This window comes from Oryctolagus cuniculus, chromosome 8, assembly GCF_964237555.1.
Source record: "Oryctolagus cuniculus chromosome 8, mOryCun1.1, whole genome shotgun sequence".
Taxonomy (NCBI): domain Eukaryota; kingdom Metazoa; phylum Chordata; class Mammalia; order Lagomorpha; family Leporidae; genus Oryctolagus; species Oryctolagus cuniculus.
In genome coordinates, this window is record NC_091439.1 from 108,026,208 (window position 1) to 108,045,923 (window position 19,716).

General features: G+C 48.6%; 2 protein-coding genes and 1 long non-coding RNA gene across 5 annotated transcripts in view; 1 reads left to right on the forward strand and 2 right to left on the reverse strand.

Moving 5' to 3' along the window:
• Window positions 1-1,599: 1,599 nt before the first annotated feature.
• On the reverse strand, window positions 1,600-12,979 carry ARL9 (ARF like GTPase 9). 2 transcript variants are annotated; one of them, XM_051841853.2, is made up of 4 exons: window positions 12,590-12,979; window positions 8,794-8,956; window positions 5,163-5,338; window positions 1,600-2,109 (listed from the first exon to the last, which is right to left on the reverse strand). In XM_051841853.2, the coding sequence occupies exons 1-4, from the start codon at window positions 12,977-12,979 to the stop codon at window positions 1,930-1,932; spliced, it is 909 nt and encodes a 302-aa protein (XP_051697813.2). In that variant the 3' UTR covers window positions 1,600-1,929. The 2 variants fall into 2 exon arrangements, with proteins under 2 accessions (XP_051697813.2, XP_051697814.1); XM_051841854.2 differs by lacking the exon at window positions 12,590-12,979 and adding an exon at window positions 11,940-12,259.
• Window positions 12,980-13,267: 288 nt separating this feature from the next.
• Window positions 13,268-18,790, forward strand: LOC138843565 (uncharacterized). 2 transcript variants are annotated; one of them, XR_011378470.1, is made up of 4 exons: window positions 13,268-13,407; window positions 13,518-13,693; window positions 13,871-16,318; window positions 17,997-18,790. It is a non-coding gene; the product is annotated as an uncharacterized lncRNA (long non-coding RNA). The 2 variants fall into 2 exon arrangements; XR_011378469.1 differs by lacking the exon at window positions 13,268-13,407 and having other exon boundaries at window positions 13,464-13,693; window positions 13,899-16,318.
• SRP72 (signal recognition particle 72) overlaps window positions 14,896-19,716 on the reverse strand; it is a 33,681-nt gene continuing 28,860 nt past the window's right edge. Inside the window, exons 17-19 of the mRNA XM_002717161.5 lie at window positions 17,951-17,988; window positions 16,715-16,874; window positions 14,896-16,194 (exon numbers count right to left, since the gene is read on the reverse strand). Coding sequence (XP_002717207.1) covers window positions 16,017-16,194; window positions 16,715-16,874; window positions 17,951-17,988 — 376 coding nt within the window. The 3' untranslated portion in view covers window positions 14,896-16,016. The remainder of the gene's footprint in view (window positions 16,195-16,714; window positions 16,875-17,950; window positions 17,989-19,716) is intronic.

Here is a 19,716-nt window from a genome sequence, read left to right on the forward strand (position 1 = left end):
GCTGAAGCCAGCAGCCAGGAGCTCCATCCGAGTCTCTCATAGGGGTGGAGGGTCCCAAGCACTTGGGCCATTTTCTGTTGCTTTCCCAGACACATTAGCAGGGAGCTGGACTGGAAGTGGGGCCGCTGAGACTCGAACCGGTGCTCATATGGAATTCCAGCGTCACAAGAGGTGGCTTAACCCACTGCACCAAAATGCTGGCCCCTAAATGTAAGAGTGTTAAAGTGAATTCCGAGGAGTGCGTCTACTCGTTTTCATCGCCAGCATCAAGCAGTAGGGCCGTGTTGTTGCTCAGTGCCTGCTCCGTGGAGGAAAAACTCCAGCCACAACGCTTGTGGCCAACACGCAGAATCGAAAATCAGCATGTGAGAAAAACAGCAATGAAGAACGAGGTGTGGTCCTCCATTCTGAACGCTTTGGTGTTACCTTTGGAATAGGTCTCTCGGAAGGTGGGTATGCTCCCGACTACCATAAATAAATATATAAAAAAATAAAAATAAAAAAACCAGATGCTGAGACCCAGGGTTCTAGCATCCCCAAATCACGGTGGGATCTGACCTCCACAGGCCAGCATAGAAGGCTTGGCATTAGACCCCCGAGGGGCTGCTGTTAGAGGTTAGCCACGATTCTGCACTGAACTTAAAGGCACACACTCCTATGATCCCATCCCTCGGCTCACGCGTGACTTCAAGTACATCCCATTCTAACCCGTGTGCTGGGTGCAAACCTTGGGAGGGGCCAGCCGTCATCGCCTTCTTTGCCTTTTGCTTTGCCACACATTCCAAACTTTAAAAGGAAGGATAAAAAAAAAAAAAAAAAAAAAAAAAAAAAAAAAAAACCCTCCTTCCAAATCTTGTTATGTTTCAAACCAAGGCAAGGCACGGTAGCTAACAAACAGCTGGATTTATACTGTGTCTGTAGGTATAGTTATCACTCACAAAACAGGCCTAGTGAAGAAAGGCGAAATGTCAAGAATTTCAGAACAAATCCTCAGAGAGTTCATCTAGTTGAGGAGCCTTCAAAAAGCTCACAGAGGGGCTGGCCTTATGGCGTCGTGGATAAAGCCACAGACTGCAACACCGGCATCCCATATGGGGGCTGGTTCGAGTCCCCGCTGCTCCACTTCTGACCCGCTTCCCTGCTGATGTGCCTAGGAAAGCAGCGGAAGGTGCCCCAAGTGCTCAGGCCCTTGCGCCTGCGTAGGGGATTCAGAAGAAGCCCCTGGCTGTTGCCTGACCCAGCCCTGGCTGTTTTGGCCATTTGGGGAGCGAACCAGTGGATGGAAGACCTCTGTCTGTCTCTCCCTTTCTCTCCCTGTAACTCCTTCAAATAAATCTTTTAAATGCAGAAAGTTCACAGACAATGCATATTATGAAAAAGTGTATGGATTTCAAAAATCTTTTGCATCAAAATGAACTTAATTCCATTGTCCACAAAGTGTCAAGTAGTCTTGTAGAACAGGCTCCTAGACAGACAAGAAACCTTCCCTAGTCCTTCCGGACGCTGTCAAGTTCTGTTTCTCTGTGGGTCTGAGCTGCTCACCGTCCCCACTGTCCTGTGGTACAGTTCTTTCTTTGAGGGCTGAAAGGATCCATTAGATTTTTACTTGAAAGAGAACGTTTATTAAAATATATTCATATGAATTTCACATCATTGATAAAAACCACCAATGGGATGAAGGCTTGCTAATGTTCATTTCACTCTTGTTGATTAAAAATCCCATTCCCCCCCGCAAAACACATCGTTTTATAAATATTAATGTTCAAAATCTAAATAAAGGGAAGCTTTCAATAAGTTAACGTTAATCTCGGTGCGTGTGCCATGCACTGAGAAACCAGGAAAAGGCTCATGTTTTATTTCACAGTGGAAACCTCTGGCTCTGAGCCTGCCACTCTCAACACTCTGGGGTGACACAAGGCTTGGGGCCGGTCACTGCGCGTCTGCAGCCAGCTGGGCAATCAGATCTTTGGCGTCCTGCATGCTGGAGGGTATCTCTGAGCCGTCCTCCGTCACTTGGGTCCCAAACAAGAACAGCTTTCTGTCGTTCCCCACCTCGGAGAGCGCCAAGGCCTCGTGGATGTCTGTGATGTGATAGGCTTCCTCCAGATCCTGCACCGGGGAGGAGAAAGAAGGGGAAGAGGTTGGTTATACTGCTGGCTAGGTGGCATAGTAGGGTAAAGCTCCAGCCTGCAGTGCCCGCATCCCATATGGGCACCGGTTCGAGTCCCGGCTGCTCCACTTCCAATCAAGCTCCCTGCTAATGCACTTGGGAAAGCAGCAGAGGATGGCCCAAGTCCTTGGGCCCCTGTACCCACATGGGAGACCTGGAAGAAGCTCCTGGCTCCTGGCTTTAAATTGTCTCAGCTCCGGCCATTGTGGCCATCTGGGGAGTGAGCCAGCAGATGGAAGACTTTTCTCTCTCTCTAACTCTCAAAAAAAAAAAAAAAAAAAAAAGATTATTTCCTAATGCCTTTGGATGAATGAACTTATTCCTTGTATTTGTTGCTCTCTGTGGTTCTACCAGTTTAACATAGAGGACACTGTGACCTCATTAGGATGACAGCAGTGGTAGTTTGAATAGAAATATCTGTGTCCAATTTATGCCAGAGTTTCTATGATATCAAAAAACATCTTCTGGAATGAAAAGAAGTCAATATAATACTGTAATTTTCCAAACCGTGCAGTCAATCTGTTTCTAATTTTAGTTTCCATCTTCTAAGATTTCTTTCCATAGGATCAATTATTTTAAATTGATATTTAACAACAAAAATTTTGATTTATTGGTTGTTGGTTTTTTTTTTTTTTTTTTTTTTTGGTCCCCGTAATATTTTCTATTTTCTTGACTGTTACACTGGCCACTGTGAATGTTTCTTTGTGAACATTATTTCCACTGAACAAAAATATGGTGGTGGGTTGAGGGAGGAGAGAGGACCAGGAAGTGGGGAGAGAGGCCAGGAGGGGAGAGGCAGACACAGGTGGAAGGGGAGCCTTTGAGGCTGGAACCCCTCCCCAGAGGCAGAGCAGCCCGGCTTATGCTGCACGCCAAGGTTAAAGTCCCCTTGGAGTAAAAATAATAAGCTCAAAACATCCTTTGTTGCCGCTCATAGACCAGGAGTTGTTTATGCAAATGACCTCTGATCCACAAACACACAGGTTCCCCTGTGATTTTCAGTCCTCTGCAAGCATTTGGGCATTTTCTCTTCTACACTGCATCTGTCACTGGCTCTTGTTGTCCCACAGCATCCCCCTAAGCTACAGGGATCATGTTGGACTCCGGGAATAAACCAAGGGGGCGTCATTCTTTTTTCCTGACCAACACAAACGTATCAAGCTGCATGGCGAGGAGCCTGTGAGGTTTTCCTGATGCACATCCGTGGTCACCCCTGGAGCTCATCACTTCTCTGGATGTTGGCAGTCACGGTATAGCGCTTGCTTGAAAGCTGAATTCACTTCGTCTTAGCGTCTACAGGCTCTTTTATAACTGTGTTAACGGGCCCAGACATATGGGGTGACGCCTCAGCTTCATAAATTCACTTCTGGAATTGGAGAGGAAGAAATGGGGGTGGGGGTGGGGTGCTGGGTGGGAGGTGGGGCTCCCTGTAATGACAAAGCCCACCAAGTACAAATCCTGGGCGTCTTCCTTACTCTCACCCAGCGCTGCCAACCAGATCATCAGGCAGAGTGAAGAGGAGATGCCTTTGAGCAAACTCTCAGATAATAGCTTGGGCCAATGAGTCATCGAAAAGCAGACTAAATAATTCAGCCAAAGAATATCTGCAAATACGCATTAACCTTAAACCAGGATACTCACATCTTTTTGTCATTATGCTCCAGTAAAAGTTATACATTTGGCAACGAATGGCTCTGATGAAGGTAAAAAATACAAGCCTGATAAACTTGACTATTGAAAATGGAAATATTTTATGAAACGTGGAAACTACAAGCAAAGTAAAATGACAAGCCACTAGGATGTGGGACAAGATCTGTGTGGGCACATAGCGAACAGAGGATTATTTTTCCAAAAGATATGAAAAACACCTGCGATTTAAACAGGAAAAGAACCCTGGGAGGAATTTGTGAAAAGATATTAACAGACAATTTAGAGATACAAACTGATAACCAATACACATCTGAAAAAAATGCTGAGACTCACTGGTAATTAAGGAAATGTGAATTAGAATAATAAAAATAATTTCACCCTCAACAGATTGGCAAAAATAGAACAAACCTGACAACACCAAGTATGGACACAGATGTGGAGCTGCAAAAACTGTCATCCCCAGAGACATTTAGTATTTTTAATGCATGTATGAACTAAGGTCTGATTGGTCTAAAACAAAACTGTTCCTTTAAAAAATCTTTTCAGGGGCCAGTGCTATGGTGCAGTGGGTTAAAGCCCCAGCCTGCAGCACCGGCATCCCATAAGGGTGCCGGTTCAGGTCCCAAGCTGCTCCACTTCTGATCCAGCTCCCTTCTGATGGCCTGAGAAAGCAGTGGGAGGTGGTCCAAGTGCTTGGGCCCCTGCACCCATGTGGGAGACCCAGAAGAAGCTCCTGCCTCCTGGCTTTGGCCTGGCCCAGCTCTGGCCGTTGTGGCCATTTGGGGAGTGAACCAGCAGATGGAAGACCTCTCTCTCTCTCTCTGTCTCTTACCTCTCTCTGTAACTCTTTCAAATAAATAAAAATAAATAAAATTTTTTTCATTTATTTCATTTAGTTGAAAGGCAGAGAGACAGCTCCCAACTCTAAAGTTTATAACCCAGATCTAACAAATACAAGTCGAGTGTCGGGCCTAGCAATACAGACGCCAGTGTCCCAGACTGGAGTCCTTGGGGTCAAGTCTTGGCTCCATTCCTGATTCTCCTGATTCTAGTTTACTGCCAGCTTCCTGCCCGTGTACATCCTGGGAGGCAGCAGGCGATGGCTCAAGTAAGCGAGTTCCTGCCGTCCATGCATGTGACCCAAACTGAGTTAGGTGCCAGCTCCCAGTCTCAGCCTGATCCAGCCCCAGCTGTTGGGGTATCTGGGGAGTGAGTCAGAGCGGGGGGCTCTCTGTCTCTGTCTTTGCCTTTCTCCCTCTGACTCATATAAACGTGTGTGTGTGTGTGTGTGTGTGTGTGTAAACACAACTCCTGGTACAACTTCTATGTGCACAGCTCTTACCTGCTTGTTTGCAAACACTACCAGAGGAAGAATCGGGTTTGCTTCGATGAGCTGGTGAAGGTATTTCTTGGCTTCCGGTAGCCGTTCGTGATCTGCTGAGTCCACCACGAAGATCAGTAGCAATCCCCTGGGCAGGTACGCTTCCCAGTGAGAACGGAAAGGCTCGCTGCCGCCAACTACCCGGAACAGTAGGGGAAGAAGACAGAACAGAGATCACAGAGGGGCCCGCCCAGGGGGCAGTCGGGCTCAGCAGGACGACTTCGGGAGATGCCACCAGAGGGGTGTCCTGGGGAGGGGGTGGGGGGGACAATTACCCTTCACAGGTGGTCCATTCACTTGGAACCACAAAGGGTCAACACAGAGACACGGAGCACTACAGCACATGTCTCCTGTTCCTGTTAAACTGGCAGCCCCTGGCAGCCCTGGCATGCTCACCAGTCACAGCTCAGAAAATGGGAGTAAGTTGCCAAAATAAGTAGGGTGGTGGGTTGTAACGCACATTACTCTAAAATCATCTTTAAGTGCAGTGAATTCACTGGTTAGTCTCACACAATTATTTTCCTTTATCAGAATCCCAGAAAGAGTTTCCCCCTTCACACTGGATTGAGAGTTCATAAGACCCTGTAGGTATTAGGAATATTGGTTTCAGAAAGGAAATGCCTTTCGATTAAGTTATTTCATTCTGCTGATTCTTGCCAGAACAAAGTTTTCAGTTAATTATAATATATACACAATGGATTTATCTTTAATTTCTCTAGGTTGGGAGTTGGCAAACTATAGCTAGCCACCTATTTTTTGTATTGCTCCGGGAGCTAAGAATGGCATTTATATGAGTGGGGGAAACAGGAAGAATAATGTTTTATGACACATGAACACCATATCAAATTCTGACTTCTGCGTCCACAAATGAAGTTTTGTCCGAAGGCAGTCGTGTTTCCTTACCTGTTGACCATGGCTGCTTTCATACGCAATGGCAGAGCTGAGTCATTACAACAGAGACTGAGTGGCCTGCAAAGCCAAACACTTCACTCTCTGTCCCGCAAGAGAGAAGCTCACGGGCCTGTGTTTAGGAACCCAGTAAAGCCATCGCAAATACCAATAGGAAAGGATCTTTGCCTTTCTGTTATTTTCCTTTGTATAGAGCTAGGATAGTCACTCTTAGAAATATTTTTGTGTTTGAATTTGCTAAAATAATGCTATGTAAGCAACTCATATAGTTTGTGAGAGAGAGAGATAGAGAGAAAGATCTTCCTTCCATTGGTTCACCCCCCAAATATCCACTATGGCCAGCGCGCTGCGCCAATCCAAAGCCAAGAGCCAGGTGCTTCCTCCTGGTCTCCCATGCGTGTGCAGGGCCCAAGCACTTGGGCCATCCTCCACTGCCTCCCTGGGCCACAACAGAGAGCTGGACTGGAAGAGGAGCAACCGGGACAGAACTGGTGTCCCAACCAGGACTAAAACCCGGGGTACCGGCGCCACAGGTGGAGGATTAGCCTAGTGAGCTGCGGCGCCGGGCAATAACTCAAATAGTTGTAATACACTTAAATATCAGTGCAAAGCAGGTTAAGCCACTGCTTGGGATGCCCGCACCCCATACTGGATGCCTGGTTCGAGTCCTGGCTGCTCCACTTCTGATCCAGCTTGCCGCTAGTGTGCACCCTGGGGGGCAGCCGATGGTGGCTCAGGCAGTTGGATCCCTGCCACCACGCGGGAGACGTGGATGGAGTTCTCAGCTCCCAGTTTCCGTCCGGCCCAGCCCTGGCTGCTGTGGGTATTTGTGGAGGGAGGCAGTGGATGGAAGATCCCTCTCCACCTATTTGTCTTTCAAAAATGTGGTTTTTAAAAAATGTATTAATTTTATTTAATTAATTATTAATTTTGTTTTTAAAATAAGTGTTAAAATATTACTCTTTGTAATTAGACAAAAACAAAAGTCAAAAGATGACTGTGGTAATCTGAGCAAGATGTGGTGGAGGCTCTGACCCACGTGGGGGCAGTGGACAAGGATGTCACCAACCAACCTGAGATGTCTTGGGTTCACTGCAAGGTGGGGACGGAGGAGGAGAAAGCAAGGAACTCCGGGTTTCTGACTTGGGCAATCTGATGGATGAGGAGGCTTTCACTTCCCAGAGGATTACAGAGAAAGGAACAGATATGGGATAAATGACGAATTTTTTTATTTTTATTTTTTATTATATATTTTTTTGACAGGTAGAGTCATAGACAGTGAGAGAGACAGAGAGAAAGGTCTTCCTTCTGTTGGTTCACCCTCCAATGGCCGCTACAGCCGGCGCTACCCCAATCTGAAGCCAGGAGCCAGGTGCTTCCTCCTGGTCTCCCATGCAGGTACAGGGCCCAAGCACTTGGGCCATCCTCCACTGCACTCCCAGGCCACAGCAGAGAGCTGGACTGGAAGAGGAGCAGCTAGGACTAGAACCAGTGCCCATATGGGATGCCGGCGCCGCAGGCAGAGGATTAACCAAATAAGCCAGGGCACCGGCTCCAGTGAAGAATGTTTTTAAACCACAGAGGTTGGAGAGGCTCCGCAGACACTCTAGGTGGAGATGTCAGGAGACAAGGATGTGTTTGGGCTGGTGTATACATTTGGGAGTCATTAGCATAAAGATGGTATCTAATACTGTGAGGATGGCTGGAATCATCCGGTGGAGGGGGGGGGCAGGAGGAGAGAGAGGGGAGAGAGAGAAAGAGAGAGAGAGAGAGAGAATCTTCCATGTATAGGTTCACTCTCCCCAAGTGGCCAGGGCTGGGCCAGGCCGAATCCAGGATCCAGGAGCTTCACCCGGGTCTCCCACGCAGGTGGCAGGGGTCCAAGCTCTTGGGCCATCTTCCGATGCTTTTCCCAGGCCGTTAGCAGGAAGCTGGCTCGGAAGCAGAGATTTACCCACTACGCCACAACGCCAACCCCAACTTCCATCTAATCAGCAGAGGTCTGGGGCTTGTCTGCCATTTCATTGCAGAGAAGGAAGCACGCTGCACTTAGATGGCTTGTTCATGTGTGGTAGTGTGGGAGCAGGGAGGGTCATTACAGATGACTGCAGGGGGTGCTGGAGCCTCGTCCCACACTCCCCTTAACATCACCGCCGCAAAAAGGAGAAAGTTTAAAAGCCAGGAAGTGCAGCCTCCACTGCTGCAGCTTAAACAGCATACACACATGCTAAAAGTTTAGGAAAAGCTGAGCCAGTGCTGCTTGTCACAGGACCCAAGTTTGCTAACATCACGGTTGGCTTAGGGTCTGAGGGCGGGACGTTGTGGTCTGGCAAATTAGGCCGCTGCTTGGGATGGCCACGTCCCACACTGCAGCGCCTGGGTCAAGTCTCAGCTCCTCTGCTTCCAATCCAGCTCTGCTGCTGGTGTGCCTGGGAGGCAGCAGATGATGGCCCAAGGGCTTGGGTCTCTGCCACCTACACGGGAGGCCCAGATGGAGTTTTCTGGCTCCTGGCTTCCGCCTGGCCCAGTCCTGGCTATTGTGGGCGTTCAGGGAGTGAACCAGTGGATGGAAGCTCTCTCTCTCTTTCTCTTATTTTCTCTGCCTTTCAAATAAATAAATCCTTAAAAAAAAAAAAATCTCCTGAAATGCAACTACCCACAACCAGTGAGAAAGAGTGCTTACTCTCCAGGAACTCCATTTGGCTGTCTTCCGTGTTGATGCAGACTTCATTGAAGCCCTCAGTGGGTGCCCTGCTGTGCTGGATTCTGTTTGAAGCCAGAGAGTGGAGCACACTGGTTTTCCCCGCTCCATCCAGGCCCAGTACCAGGATCTGCTTGTTTTTCTCCTATGAAACAAAAAACCAAATCAATAAATCTGGGCTGCCAGGGCCTTGTTCTTCTGGCTCTGCAGCTTCCTTGACTGTGGTAAAACCCAGTAATAACCGTGGAAGTGTAACCCGGCACTAATTGTCGCAGAAAACGTTTTCTAGGTCTAGAACTGTCCCAGTCAGTGAATCTCTTCTAAGTATCCATTAGTTATGTGATACTAATCTCATATCCTCCATCCAACTCTTGTTCAGTGTATCAAGTAAGTGACTTTCTCTCTCAGTACTTAGGTCATGGTTCACAGGGCCAGTTTCACATTTTGCTTCTTTAGTTCACGTCCTTTGGAGGCTGCACCAGGACTGTGTTTGTTTTGGGGGTCCGTGGTGCACCTGTTGACTGAGCAGCTCTGCCTGTAGGCATTGTAGGCCTCACATTATTATCAATCCTACTGTCTTCACCATTGGAGGGCTAGGTTATAAGATCTTGGGCAAGGCTCCCCTTTGCAATACAAGCATCATGATTAAATGTAAAGGTTAGGGTGATAGAAATTGTTAAGTCAGTTACAATCACAAATGAGAATTTGTTACATAATGTGATATTAAAAGCTGATGAACTAGACCTAACCTCAGAAGCTTTCTACCAGGCTTACTTAGAAAGAAGCTTTCTACCAACAAACCAGCCTTAGAAATCTTTATGGCAAAAGACCAAGGGACAAGAAGGGCAGGCTGGTGTAAAGACAGAAACATAAGGTCTAGAGCACTCAGAAGTGTAGTCCCTATGGTGCAAACCTTAAACATTTATTTACTTACTTATTTAAAGACAAAGGAGAAAGACAAAGACAGAGACACACAGCCGGTCTTATGATTCCCTCCCCACATGCCTACAACAGCCAGGACTAGAGCAGGCCAGTGTCAGGAGTCAGGAACTCCATGCTTGTCTCCCACCTGGGTGGAAGAGACTCAGGCACTTAAGCCATCCCCTGCTGCTTCCCAGCGTGCACATTAGCAGGAGGCCAGATTCAAAAGCAAAGCCAAGACTTGAACCCAAGCACTATGATGTGGGAGGCGGGTGTCCCAAGTGGTGCCTTCATGCCCACCGCTCCATGGCGCAAACTTTACTGTCAATCAAACAAAGGACCAATAATAGAGCCGTACTGCTCACAGGAATTCAATTCTGCTCCCAAAGAAACTTCTCGCACACAACACACTAGTAACCGTCTTCAATGCCACTGGTTTAGGAGCAGCAGTCTTGCACCTGCCTGCTTGTTTGCATGAATGTTGACACTGGATTTAGGCTGGGTTTCTGGAAAAAAGTGACCCTACACCCGTTTAGACTATCTATCGTGCCTCCTTTTTAAAAAAGATCTATGTAGAGGCAAGATGTTTGCAGGTCTGGCCTACTGGAGACTTGTATGGAGTCATATGTAGGCCATGTAGTGAGTAACAGAACCGGTGGGGGGGGACCCACATATTTGTTCTTAGAGTGAATTCTTGTTGGCTCTTAAAGCAAGTGGTTTTATCAGAATGTAACTGCACTGAATACCTCTTTCTCTTCCTCTTCATATTCTGATGAACAAAAGCTAACCACTGGTCTTGTGACTAAGGAGAGTGGCTGTTCTAACAAACAATGCTTGCTTGTGAATCGCAGAAGCCAGCCTTGAGAAAGGCAGCTCAAGTTGCAAGGTTAATTTAGCCCTCTGCAGCCTGCACGGCTGCAGTTTGGGATTTATTGGAGCGGACTGTACAGGAGGAAGAAAAACTAAGGGCCCAGTAAGCATGGGCTCTAGGCTGAGTGAGCTCCATCCTGACGGACGACACACTGGACTCTCCTAGCACAGCACTTGCCTCTTTCAGAACTCAGCCGAAGAACGTTTTATGTAGCTGCACAGTTGTGTAGACGGTGCTGCTATTCCCTGCTCACGATAAAAGTTCCTCAAGGAATTGCGTTGATGTCCGTAATGGGTAAATGCCCTACTGCAGACCTGCAACCGGCCTTGGCATCTATCGACTCCTCCCTCGCTGTGAGTCACTGCTCAGCAGACCAGTGTTCACTGCTTGAAAGCCCAGTTCCAGACACCCCCTCCCCTGTCTGCTACGGTCCTCATCTGCCAGTAGATGAAACTCTCTCTCCTCCATCCTCAAACCTTGCCTTCATTCTTCTGATTCAACGCAGTGGACAAGGACTGGATTTGGGGGGTGAACCAATGGAAGGAAGACCTTTCTCTCTGTCTCTCTCTCTCTAACTCTGCCTGTCCAAAAAAAAAAAAAAAAAAGTGTTTGTGCCCTATCCTCCCACATCTAAATGCTACAAGCCATTCCGCAACTGTGCCATGGTGAGGACGAGGGACTAGACCCACAATGCCTGCTTGGAACCAGCACTTGTACCAAGTGCCCGGGGTGCAGTGCCAGCTTTGCTCCTGATTCCAGCCCCCTGCTCATGCACACCCTGGGAGGCAGCTGCTGGTGGCTTCAGTACTTGGATCCCCACCACCCACATGGGAGACCTAGAAGGAGTTCCTGGCTCCTGACTCGGGCCTGACCCACTAGTGCCTCATGTGGGCATTGGGAGAGTGAACCAGTAAATGGAAATCTCTTTCTCTCTCTCTTCTCTCTCTCTGCCTCTCCCCCTCCCTCCCTGTCACATCAAATAAACTTTGAAAAATAAAAGTGCATGCGTTCAAGGAAGAGTGGCACCAAGAAATGGGTTGCCAGTCATGGACCCATTCCCCCACCCATCAGGGGCCTCCTCTGGTTACCCTCCAGGTACTTCTAAGCTGCACACCCCCTGCCCCCATCCTCCCCCCTCCCCACACACATTTTAACATCTCTGAAATTGGAACATGTTTCACAGTAGGTAGGATGCTGTATTTTGGTTGGCAGAATTTTTTCTTTCTTTCTTAGTGGGACCTAAACTCTTAGCATCTTGGACCTTGCGCAGTATTGTGAAGTAAGTCGGTTCCGCACTCTCTTCTGGGACACACTGCTGCCCCCAAACCCATCCTACCTAGAAATCCTGCGCTCACTCGTGCTCTCCAAGGGTACAGATGTGACATTTGTGGTGGGAATCTCGCTGTCCTTTGTCAGAATCCATTCCTTTGGCAAACACGGATCTCCGTGGCTCGCGTTTTATTAGAGAGCAAGTCTCCGTTAATAGCTGAATTTGGTACAGGCAGGAACTGCAGCGCACCGGGCCCATCGAGCTGACCCAGGTGAGGCCTGTTTCTCCGAGAGCTCTCAGCCCACGCCCCGCTCCGCAGGACGCTGCAGGTCTGACAACCAGGCAGGCACACATCCCGCGCGGGGCCCAGAGGCGGCCGCCGGCAAGTGTGGATGTCTCCAACCGAAAAGCTCGCGCGCCAGACTCGCGGTCGGGTGGGCGCTGCGCCACGGGCCCGGCGCTGGACAGAGCCCGGCCGCTGCGGGGCCCACGCCGCGTCCCGCAGGCCGATGGGGGCCTCTTCGGCCTCCACGCGGGCTTGGGGGGTCCGGGCGGAGCTGGGGACACCGTCACTCGAGGCTCGCACCTCCCCTTCCACCCGCGGGACACCCGATCCTCGGCGCGCGGCTCGGGGCTGGGACGTAACAGAGCCGGCGCCCGGGCGGCCTCGGCGTTCGTGGCCTGGGAGGCCAGGGTCCCGCGCGGCCGTCTCTTACCGGCAGCTGCGGCGGGGTCCCCGCCACGGTGGGGCCGCTCTGCCCTTGCTTTCCTCTCGCCCGTTCCTTCTCGGCCTCAGCCTCCGTCTCGGTCTCGGCCTCCGTCTCCGACCGGTGCCCCCTCCTCTCCGTCTCGGTCTCCGTCTCGGTCTCGGCCTCCGTCTCGGTCTCGGCCTCCGTCTCCGATCGGTGTCCCCTCCTCTCCGTCTCGGTCTCCGTCTCGGTCTCGGCCTCCGTCTCCGATCGGTGTCCCCTCCTCTCCGTCTCCGACCGGTGACCCTTCCTCTCTTCCTCCCCGCTCCTCTTACTCCGCTCCTTCGCTTTTTCTTTCCCCTGATCCTTGCCTTTCCTCCAAGTCCTCTCCTCCCTTTTCACTCCGCCCCTCTCCATCCCCACCGCCTCCGATCCCTCCCCGGCCCCTTGGCGCAGGGCCCCGGCGGGTGTGGCCCTCGCGGGGGACGCAGGACCGCGACGTAGCGGCCGGTGGCGTAGACTACCCCCGCGCTCCCCGCCTGCCCCAGGGCGCACAGCAGCCCGACTCGCCGAAACCCCGAGGCGGAGGAGGGAAGGGCGGGAGCCCAGGCTAGGGGACGAGGGAGGTCCCGAGTGGGCGTGGGGACCGCCCGGGGCAGGGAACGCGCCGCCTGGCGCCACTCTCCACAGCAGGGCTCCCTTGGCCAGGCAGGGAGGCTCAGGCGCTCTGAGCCGCCTGAGGCGTCTGCCCCGCCGGTGTCCCCGAGTGTCCTCCCAGGGCTCCAGGCCTTCGCCGCTCGGAATGCCGAACCAGGAAAGGCAAAATCGCGACCTCTCCCGGCCAGGTCCCTGTGAACACCGGGGGCGGGGTGGGGGTGGGGGTGTCTGCAGCCGGTTAAGGACGCGTGGGGAAATGTGAACCCTTGTACTCTCGATTTCTTGTTGATTTTTAAAGCGCGGGGAAGGAGGGTGGTGGGCACAAGCTGCACCCCACACCCCCTATCTCAGGGCCTGGTTTAAGTCAAGGCTACCCAGCTTCCCGCATCTGATGGCTCCAGTACTTGGATCCCTGCCATACACATGACGCTCCTGGCCTCCGCCTGGTCCAGTCCTGCCTGATGCTGGCATTTGGTGAGTGAACCAGCAGAGGGAATCTTTCCATCTATCTAGCTTTTCAAGTAAAAGGAAAATAAACTGAAAGGCAGAAAAAAGCCCCTATGCTGGAGATGTGGAGATTAACTCCGTGCCGGGGCCGTGGCTGCTGGCGGCAAACCAACACTGCAGCCCAGCTGCACGGTTCACACGCAGGAAACTTTGCCACCTCGGTTTCAAACAGCCTCGAGCCAACAGCCGGTGGACTGCAGGTTGCAGACGCAACTGTCTGAAGGTTAGCTGTTTCCCTTAAGCTTGAAAGTGCTGTGCTTAATATCCTTGTGTTTATTTATAGACATAACCAACATGATGAACTCTCGGCAGTTTAAAACGGGTTCTCTCAATCCAACTGTATCAGTTTTGTGGCTCTGGTGGGAGGGGCAGGAGATAGTTTAAAATACTCAATTTAAAAGAAAATTCTTATATTAACCAGAAGTCCTCCATAAAACGCTGACACCCAAAGCATGTTAACCCATAATCCATAGTCACTGCTACAATGTTATTTCAACATGTCACAGTGAAGAGACCTATCCATATTGGGTCATACTGCTCATTCTCTGTCTCTCTCTCACACACACAGGATGTGTCTATGTCACTGGCTAAGGGGCCGGCCACACACACACACACACACAGGAAGTGTCTATGTCACTGGCTAAGAGGCCTATCCAAGAGATGAAATAATTACCAGAAAGTTAAGGCAGATGTCTACTTCATTTGACAACTGTAACTTATTTATTTGAACTGAGGTTTTAGTTAGGGAACAATGGCAGTCAATAACAATGACTACACAAAAAATTCTAAATTTCACTGTTGTGCCTTGGGTCAAAATTTTCAATGATGGATAATTTTCACCAAGATCCTGTTGCTTTGTTAACCAAAGAAAGTATCCTTCACCACAGGAAAATAATGGAATCAGTCCTGAATAACAAGGTTACCAACAGTTGCTGGTGTATGGGCTGTATATTCAGAAGGAATAAATATCTGTCACACCAGCCAGAAGACTGTTCCCTGTGAGCTCAGAAAAGTATTGTGCCATAATAAACCATTCTGATTTTAAGCAGATCTCATTTAGGCACCACTGTAGACCCTCATTATGCTAAACCAAAAGGCAGTGCCCCATCTCTTACCTTGTAAAGGAGGAAAACCTTTGTAACAACTATGAAGAAGTTTCAATAAATGTGTTCAGATTCAAACAGCAGCACTTTATTAACAAGGACAGAGTAATCTGATCACAGGAAATACTTATAAGTTTAGAATAAATGATTTGGGGCAGCAGAAAATGAGTACTAACAAGGGCAGGCGTCCCAATGTGTCTCTCACAGCTGTTCAGTGTGAAGCTGGCTTGTAAGCAGGGAAAGACAAGGCAACACTTACGCAAGTCCCCTGTAAAATACTTCATTACTTTCAAAGGGTCACGAACCATCATAACCCGTAACTAGAAAAGGAAGCCTGTTAACTAGGCCAAATAGTTCTGTTAGATTTTAACGCTGCCTGGTACTGATTTTCTCTCTATGTAATGAAGCCAATGTTCATGTTTTTGATAGGGGTCATTAACCTTTCTGATAGAGACAGTTCAAAGCCATCTCATCTCAGAACACTGGGTCTAAGACTCAACTTCTTGCCACATTGACACATCTCCCTTGAAGTCTTCAGTGATGTTACGTCAACATGTTAACATCATCTGAAAACCCAGTGCGCACCAATGAGTCATTCGTGTATACAAATAAATTATGGAGAGGGTCCCGTATCTAGAATCACATGCCACAACTTATGGCTAAAATGACTTCTTGTGGCCACTCAAGAACATCAGTGTTTTAATAAGGTCCCTTCTGAACGAACACAGGACATTTCTAAGCAGGTATCTGGAATGCTCAGAAGATTCTACTTTCAGTCTCTGTGGGCCTCCTAAGCCGTAACTGAAAGTGGGAACGAGTGTCTTCTGACTGGAGCTGAAAGAGCAGAAAACAGTTTCTGTCTAAATCCTGGGAAGCCGCACATGATGTGCCTTTTTGTGAAACAGAGAAGAGCAAATCCACACACAAAGATAAAGGAAGCAACAGACATCAAGGTGCAGCAATGCCCAATCATTCTCAGTCATCACCTGCGCAAAGCTGGGGCACAGTGGGCCAGTTCTGCCGGGGTGGACTGGGGAGGATGTGCTGTTTGATGCCCGAGAAAATGATTGTACGACAAGATGGGGATGGAAGAGGGAGCAGCTCTGTGCTTCTTGCTCTGTTGCCTTTATTATGTTCCTAGTGCCACTGAGACCAGTTAAAAACAGCCTACGACAGCAATGTTCTCATCACCAACCACCTTTTCCACCTTTCTTCTTTTTCTGTTGCTGTTTCTTTTTTGCTGCTGGCGCTCCTGCAGGTTTCTGGTGTCTCGGGGGGATGATGTTACTCGTGGAGGCAGACACGGCTGCTGCACTGCCAGGCCTTGGAGACGTGGGCGGGCTGCTCACGGTTTTACTGGCGTCCCTGAAAGCACCAGAGCAAGGACGTTCCGGTCACTCGTATATTCAACAAAAGGCATAAAAATGCCTGTACGTGGACTTGACTTTATACACCCAACAACCTCCCACATACTCTCTACTTCTTGAAGGTGGGTCCCCAAAACTCTATTTTCCTTTTGAATAAAATTTTCACTGTTTTATAACCTGCCAATTTTCACAAGAGTAAGGAAAATATTTTGAATGATCTGTGTTAATATTTAATACTTCTAGTAATTACTATCTATTTATCCATTTAGTTGGTTGGATGACACAGTATGTGTAATTTCTTTTTGCAATTAATAGTCATTATAGAAGTTTTAGTGCTTACAATTACAATCAAATAAGAAATATATTTTATGTAAGTATGTTGTAAATACTTATCAAAGATATGACTATACCTCTCATAATTGAAATCTATGAACCAACTGGCACCTATAGATGTGAGCGAGTATCAGAAAGAAACCACCAGCAAGTTGAAGTGAGCCCAGCCTTGGGCGAGGACGTACAGTTCAGACGACGCTGCCGCAGTCGCTCCCTGTGTCCCCTTTCCAATCTGGTCCTTCTTCTTCCCCTTCTTCCGTCCTCGATAGTAGGAGCGTTCTCGCATTGGCAGCCACCTTTCTGGATCCGGGGTAACTTTTGGGTCATAATTCTTAGGCAGCTTTCCTGTGTAACAGTTCACAAAAAATGGGAGATGTACACAGAATATTTTCAAGACGGTTTGTTAAACAATGTATTCAAGCCTAGAAGTAACCTAGGAGTAACCTAGGAATAACCAAGGAGTAACACCGAAACCGAAATGTATCTGACAAATCTTCATTTTTATCATCTAGTGGGGGAAGGGCATCTGTAAGCATAACTGAAAATTCAGAGGTCATAAAGGAAAAACTTTCACACATACATAACATGAAACAGAGTGGATTAATATCCCTAATTCAGAAAGAGTTTTTGCTAATCAATGGATCACTCAAAGAAAAATATGAAATTAAGATTTGAGTAAACCAGTAGAAATAAGTCATTAAACATATGCATAGACAGTCTAATTAAACATGATAAGGGCCAGGCAGGCAGTTGGCCTCAGCGAACAAGACACTGTTGAGGCCGGCGCCGCGGCTCACTAGGCTAATCCTCCACCTCGCGGCGCCGGCACACCGGGTTCTAATCCCAGTTGGGGCACCGGATTCTGTCCCGGTTGCCCCTCTTCCAGGCCAGCTCTCTGCTGTGCCCAGGGAGTGCAGTGGAGGATGGCCCAAGTCCTTGGGCCCTGCACCCGCATGGGAGACCAGGAGAAGCTCCTGGCTCCTGGCTTCGGATCAGCACGATGCGCCGGCCACAGTGCGCTGGCTGCAGCGGCCATTGGAGGTTGAACCAACAGTAAAGGAAGACCTTTCTCTCTCTCTCTCTCTGTCCACTCTGCCTGTCACACACACACACACACACAAAAAGACACTGTTGAGATACCCACTTCTTGCATCAGAGTGCCTGGGTTGGAGCCCAGGCTGCGCTCTGGATTCCAGCCTCCTGCTAATACACACCCTATGGAGGCAGCAAGAGATCGCTTAAGTGGTTCGGGGAGTGAATCAGTGGACAGGAGCTTTCTCTGTCTCTCCAATAAATGATGTTTTTGAAAAGTCCATGTTCAAAGATATAAGAGAGGGCAGTATATGTCAGAAGATTTCTAGATAGGGTTAAACTCGAGCTTTTATTTACAGAAAGGTATTTAGGATTTTTAAAAGTCTCACCCTTCTTTTTCTTCTTCTTCTTTTTCAAATCTCCCTGTCTACAAAGAGAAGAAAAACCGTATCACCACTGTGATGTTCACAGAGCACTACGTATGTGCAAATCATGACGTTGCTTAAGACTTGGCAGCAGCTCACCAGAGCTAACAAGGTGGCTGGAAAATCAATTTCAGTTAAATCCAATCAAGCTTCAGATACTATAATTTTTGGAAAGTAGTTAAGAAAATAGACAATTGTTTTCAGAAAAGAAACCATCTATACTGCAAAAAATTCTAAGTGGCAAACATTATGTTTATGTGAAAAGGTAACCAATTTGCACTAGAATGAAAAGTTCTACTTGGGTGAGTTACCCTGTGTCATGCAAGATGTCAGGGACTCCACACTCTGCCAGAACACGTACAGGCAAGATTCAGGGAGAGACCACGATCTGGAAGCATATGCAGCGCAAGTCATGTCGGTCATGGCTTTGGGAAGGAGGAGGAGGGATGAGCTGGGAAATGACTTTTTACTTTGTACTCGTTTCTCTTTTGAATTTGGACCCTTTTATTATTTTTTAAAAAAATAAAGCTGGGGCAGGAGTTTGGTGCAGCGGTTAAGCCCCACCTGGGATGCCTGCATCCTCTATCAGAGTGCCCAGGTTTGAGCCCTGCCTCCACTCTGCATTCCAGCTTTTTCATGATGCACACCCTGGGAGGCAGCAGGGGGTGGAGTCCCTGCCATCCACATGCGAGACCTGAGCCGGCCCAACGCTGGCTACTGAGGGCCTTTGGGGAAGGAGCCAGCACATGGGAGATCTGTGTCTTTCTGCCTTTCAAATAAATAAATAAAATTTAATAAATAAAACCTTTATTAGTTACACTGACACTCACTCCCCCACAAACTCCCAAAACATAAAAGTGCTGAAAATGGTATAAAAAAAAATCAAGGGGCTGGCGCTATGGCACAGTGGGTTAATGCCCTGGCCTCAAGCGCCGGCATCCCATATGGGCGCCGGTTCTAGTCCCAGCTGCTCCTCTTCCAATCCTGCTCTCTGCTGTGTCCTGGGAAAGCAGCAGAATATGGCCCAAGTCCTTGGGCCCCTGCACTCACGTGGGAGACCCGGAGGAAGTTCCTGGCTCCCGACTGGCACAGCTCTAGATGTTGCGGCCAACTGGGGAGAGAACCATTGGATAGAAGACCTCTCTTTCTCTCTCTCACCTCTCTGTGTAACTCTTTCAAATAAATAAATCTTTAAAAAAAATCAAGAAAACATTTTAATAATTAAGTAATCTGAAAGCTACAGTAAAAAGAGCAAGACATTAACAAAAATCTCTGGCTAGACTCATTTGAAATGCTCTATGAGAACTCTGAAACAGTCAACTCAAAAGACAACAGCAACAACTCCTGCCAAAATTTCATCTGTAAGTCACAGAACTGTGAACATTCTCTCAGGATATCCTGCAGAGTAGGAGACACAATGTCTGCTGTCTTATTTCAGTGCCTGATCTCTTACCTAGACCTTGCAAATCCAAATTATCTGCCTATAAACTACATCCAACAGCCGTGCCTCCAGCAACGCGAGGTTCTTTGCCACTTCCTGTCTGCCTCAGCTGTCTTGCACGCCTCATCGTCCTCTTTCTCAGCCAGCACACCCACTCCTCCCTGAAGCCTTTCCTGTGCCTGTTCCCAGGAAGAACGGATTGTCTCCAGGGTGCAGTCCTCCATACCCTGCAGCTGTCACGTGTGCAAGCGTAACAGCACTAACTGCTTACGTGTATGCTATTTCTACT

Bases quoted from the DNA above. Each gene is read 5' to 3' on its own strand.
- ARL9 (XM_051841853.2), bottom strand. From the start codon at position 12,979: ATGGAGAGGGGCGGAGTGAAAAGGGAGGAGAGGACTTGGAGGAAAGGC. The intron at 8,957-12,589 runs GTAAGAGACGGC...TTTGTTTCATAG, and splicing joins GGACCCCGCCGCAGCTGCCG to GAGAAAAACAAGCAGATCCT. The intron at 2,110-5,162 runs GTAAGAGCTGTG...TCCCCGGTGCAG, and splicing joins TAGTGTTTGCAAACAAGCAG to GATCTGGAGGAAGCCTATCA.